General features: G+C 43.2%; 1 protein-coding gene across 6 annotated transcripts in view; it reads left to right on the forward strand.

The window, feature by feature from the left end:
* LOC135110336 (dipeptidase 1-like) overlaps positions 1 to 5,000 on the forward strand; it is a 155,389-nt gene that overhangs the window by 79,891 nt on the left and 70,498 nt on the right. For all 6 annotated transcript variants that reach the window (XM_064022578.1, XM_064022577.1, XM_064022575.1 and 3 more), the window contains one exon: positions 2,892 to 3,021. In XM_064022578.1, coding sequence (XP_063878648.1) covers positions 2,892 to 3,021 — 130 coding nt within the window. The remainder of the gene's footprint in view (positions 1 to 2,891; positions 3,022 to 5,000) is intronic.

The raw sequence follows: 5,000 nt of genomic DNA on the forward strand, positions 1-5,000 counted from the left end.
TCTCTCTCTCTCTCTCTCTCTCTCTCTCTCTCTCTCTCTCTCTCTCTCATCCACCTGTTGGTTTCTTTTTCCTTCTGATGACTTTGTTTATCTCTTCTTCTTTTTTCCTTCTTTTTCTTATCTTCCTCCTTCCTTTCTTCCTTCTTTCCTTCTTTCTTTCCTTCCTTCCTCCTTTCCTGCCATTCTACCATTCTATATTCTACATATCGGAAGCAACAATGTTCAGGCGAGATATGTAATGAATAACATGCCACTGTCAAGCACCGATAAAGAAAAAAGATGTTGGTGTCGTTGTGTCAAACGACCTAAAGCCGAATCAACACTGCACAGAAACAGTAAAGACGGCAAATAAATTAGTAGGGTTCATTGGAAGAACGTTTGAATTTAAATCAGAAAAGGTTATACTTGCCTTATATAACTCACTGGTGCGCCCTCATCTAGAATACTGTGTACAGTTCTGGTCACCATATTGCAAAAAAGACATTGAAAAACTAGAAAAGATACAGCGCAGAGTCACAAAGATGATTCCAAGATTGCGCAATAAGCCGTATGAGGAACGACTGGAAGAATTAAACCTATTTAGTTTAACAAAGCGCAGGATAAGAGGAGATCTAATTGAAGTGTTTAAAATTTTCAAAGGATATAGCAACATTGATGCACATAAATATTTTACCATTGCTCATTCTAACCTAACAAGAAATAATGGATTCAAGATTGTACCCAAACGTTTTAAATCCCACGAGGCCAAACATTTTCACTTTAATCGTATAGTAAATATATGAAATAAACTTCCTGCAGAAATTGTGAATAGCAATACTATTGAATCATTCAAAAATAAAGATAAATATTTAAAAGCAAATCCCCAACAAGCTCTCTTTTTGTCTGAATAATTACTAAATTCACTAATAAACTCTTATTTTACAGACAATAGTTTTAATATAAATTGTATTAACTTTCAGATAGGCGTATAGAGTTCACCGTAGGGTGAATAGTAGAACTTCCTTTCATCCTTTCCTATGAAAATTCCATGTCAGTTTTTCCATACTGCATGGTACTTTTCCCAACTATTTCCATGCAAGCGCAAGCTGGAGGGAGTGGTGGGTGGGGAGGAGCCTTCTGCTATGCTGTCCTGTCTCTCTTCCCTGTAGCTAGTTAGAAGTAGTTACCAAACAGCCTTGCAAGGATCAAAAGGTCTGTTGCTGTTTGGCTTTCCTTTGTATTCCTCTCTCTCTCTCTCTCTCTCTCTCTCTCTCTCTCTCTCTCTCTCTCTCTCTCTCTCTCTCTCTCTCTCTCTCTCTCTCTCTCTCTCTCTCTCTCTCTCTCTCTCTCTCTCTCTCTCTCTCTCCCTGTCCTATTCTTGTCTAGCTGATCTGCGCTCCAAAAGTTTCCATATACTTTCTTTCCCTCCTTCCCTTAGTCTCTCCTTCCCTCCCTCCTTCCCTCCTTCCCTCCCTCCCTCCTGAAGCAGTACCTGTCTTATTCCTGTATCGTTTTATTCCTGCCATTAAAACGTCTCATATATTACTTGTCTTTCCTTCCCCCATATTTCTTCTCACCTTACTTCTTCCTTCCTCTCTCCTCCTTTCCTCCTCACTCCATCTCGTCCTTCCCCTTCCTTTCCTCTCCTCTCTTTCTCTCTTTCTCTCTTTTCTCTTTCTTTCTTTATCCCTCTCTCTCTCTCTCTCTCTCTCTCTCTCTCTCTCTCTCTCTCTCTCTCTCTCTCTCTCTCTCTCTCTCTCTCTCTCTCTCTCTCTCTCTCTCTCTCTCTCTCTCCCTGTTGTGTTCCTGCCCTACTTTAAATTGGATAGTTTAAATCTTCCTTTGTGTTCCTTTGTGTTACTTCTCCTCCTCCTCCTCCAGCTCCTTTCATCTTATCTTTTATCTATTTTTCCTCGTTTACTGAAGAATTCTGTGTCTATTTTCAGTGTTATTATCCTTATTTTCTCCTCCTCCTCCTCCTCCTCCTCCTCCTCCTCCTCCTCCTGGTATACAATCTCCTTTCCAAATAGTTAGATAGGATAAGTTTCCAGCCATGCAAGAAATAGAAGATCTGGTGTTATTTGGTCAACCTATATAAACCTATCTAATTCTCCTTCTCTTCCTCTTCCTCTTCCTCTTCTTCTTCCTCCTCATCCTTATTCTCGTCCTCCGTGTTGTTGTTGTTGTTGTTGTTGTTGTCTTTCATCTTGTTTTTCTTCTTGTTCTTCATGTTTTTGTTTTTGTTCTTCTTTTTCTTCTTGTCCTATTCTCCTCCTCCTCCTCCTCCTCCTCCTCCTTGTCATTTTTTTATTTATTCTTGATCTTGCTCTTGTTTTTGTTCTTGTTCTTCTTGTTCTCCTCCTCCTCCTTGTCCTTGTTCTTCTTGTTCTTGTTTTTGTTCTTGTTCTTGTACCTTTTGTCCTTCTCCTCCTCCTCGAAGTACCAATAGTTGAAGTTCTTATCTATTATCCTATAAAATTCCTATACAGTTTCTCCTCTATGCAGCAAGATATTTCTCCTCCTCTTCCTCCTTCTGCCCGTCCTGGCTGGAAGGGGAGGAGAGGTGGGTGGGTGGGGAGGAGCCTTCATCTTTGCCGTCCTGTCTCTTCCACTAGTAAACATTAGTGTAGAATTGACTATATAAACAGCCTAGTGAAGGTTTCAAGGTCTGTTGCTGTTTGTTTTCCTTTGTATTCCTTTATGTTACTTGTCGCCCTTCTCCTCCTCTTCGTCTTCCTCCTCTTCCTCAAAGACTGTTTGGTCTTCCATTGTGTTCCTTTCTATTTCTCTTCCTTCTCCCTCTGACCTGTCTCCTCTTCCTCTTCATCATCATCATCATTATCATCATCATCATCGTCAACTCCCCCTCCTTCCCCCCTCCCCCTACCTAACGTCCCTCCCCTCTCCCACAGAAGGGCACGGCGCCGCGGCTCACCAACGGCTGTTCCACCTACCTGGGCCCCTCCCCCACCAAGGAACAGGAACTGCAGGACCCCCCCAGCGACCCCTCCCACCCCTCCACCCCCACCACCAAGACGAAAGGTAAGGGGGGACAACACCTGGAGGGAGGAGAGGAAGAGAGAGGATTAGGGAGTGGTGGGTGAGGGGAGAGAAGAGGAGGGAAGAGAGAAGTGGGTGAGGGGAGGAAGAGGGGGGATAAGGGACTAGTAAGGAGGAGCAGCAGGAAGAGTTAGTGAGGGAGGAAGAGGAAGGGTGTGGTGAGAGGAGGAAGAAGTAGGGTTAGTAAGGGAGTGGTGGATGAGGGGAGGAAGAGGGAGGGTAGGAGAGGGGAGAGGGAAGTGATGGATAAGGGGAAATGAAACAGGACTAATGGGTTAAGGGGAAAGTGGATGGGATAATAAATGAAGGTGACAAGTAAGGCACAATGATGGAAGGGAAAGGAAGGGGGAAAGGGTACAAGGTGAGGGACGGGAGAAGGGGAATAAAAATGGCAGACAGACCAATATGAAACGGGAAATTAAAAATGAATAAGATAGAGAGAAGAAAAGGAAGAAGGAAGAAGAGGAGATGGAGACTGATGTGTGAGGGAGGGAAGAAAGAGGAGGAAAAGGAGGAGGAGGAGGTGATACGAGAGAGGAGGAAATGGAAGGGAAAGGGAAGAGAGATATGGAGAACGTGAAGGAAGAGGGAGAGATGAGAGATGAAGACGAAGGAGGAGAATAAGAGGAAGGGAGGGAAGATAGAGAAATGCATAAAAGGAAAAAGAAACATGGCGTGGAAGGAGGAGAGAACGCAAGAATGGAGGGTGAGGAAAGAAAATGAAGAGAGGAGGAGGAGGAGGAGGAAGAGGAGGAGGAGATGGCAGAGGCGGTTGTGGTGGTGGTGGTGGTGGTGGTGGTGATGACATGTCAAAAGAAGAAAGGACAGACTTGTGACGTGATGCTGAGAGAGAGAGAGAGAGAGAGAGAGAGAGAGAGAGAGAGAGAGAGAGGGAGAGGGAGAGGGAGAGTTGATATAGAGCAGAGGTTCCCAAACACCAGGTGAGAATCTACCTTTGTGGAATACAGATGAAGTGACGCAACCCTTTGTATTACCTGTGTTTACCTGTCCTCCACCACCACCACCACCACCACCACCACCACCACCACCACCACCAGCAAGACTACTACAATTACCACCACTACTACCACCACCTTTCTTTCTTTCTTTCTTTCTTTCTTTCTTTCTTTCTTTCTTTCTTTCTTTCTTCTTTCCTGACAGATAAAAAAGAGGTACAGATCACGAAAAAATGGGATAAAAAAAAATAAAAAAGCTATGTTCAACTTGCCGCTTCCGAAAAGTTAATCACGGAAAGAGTCTGAAGAAGAAAAGAAAAAAGTTTGCCTGTTAAGCTCAGTTTTGGAAGTGCTCACTGAGTAGTACAGTGATAAAAAAAAAAAAAGACGAAGATTCAAAAACAAACAAAAATACGAAAAAAAAAAAATGCAATAACTTTAACGATACAATACACCAACCTAGAAGCAAAACATGACATACTGAAGACACTAAAGATGAAGACTCCTCCCCACCCAACACTCACAAGAACAAGAACACAAAAGAAGGTACAAAAATCCAGTAGGCATACACGTAGCAACCCCTGTTTAAAATATAGTAAAGACGAAGGCTCCCCCCACCAAACAACCGCAAGAAATAAGAAACAAGAACGAGAGAAGCTGCAAACAACAACAACAACAACAACAACAACAGATCTTCACGTGACAAATCCTTAAAAAAAAAAAAAAAAAACTAAAGACGGAAGCTTCTCACCACCTCCCGTTCTTTCCTTCTTCTTTACACAGACAGTACTTTTTTTTCGACTCACTATACCACACGCCAGGAAGTTCAGCGCTGAATAATTAAACACCAGGGAAACCAAAAGAGCGAGGCTGTGACGCATAACCATAGCAACATACCCTTGAAATCAACATACCCTTGAAATCTCCACTAATTCTGCATCGCTAGAAATTGAGATCGTCCGCTAGAGGGAACCGTTTGGAGACCTGCACTGGGAGGGAAAGGAG

Source organism: Scylla paramamosain, chromosome 20 (assembly GCF_035594125.1).
Source record: "Scylla paramamosain isolate STU-SP2022 chromosome 20, ASM3559412v1, whole genome shotgun sequence".
In the NCBI taxonomy this organism is placed as follows: domain Eukaryota; kingdom Metazoa; phylum Arthropoda; class Malacostraca; order Decapoda; family Portunidae; genus Scylla; species Scylla paramamosain.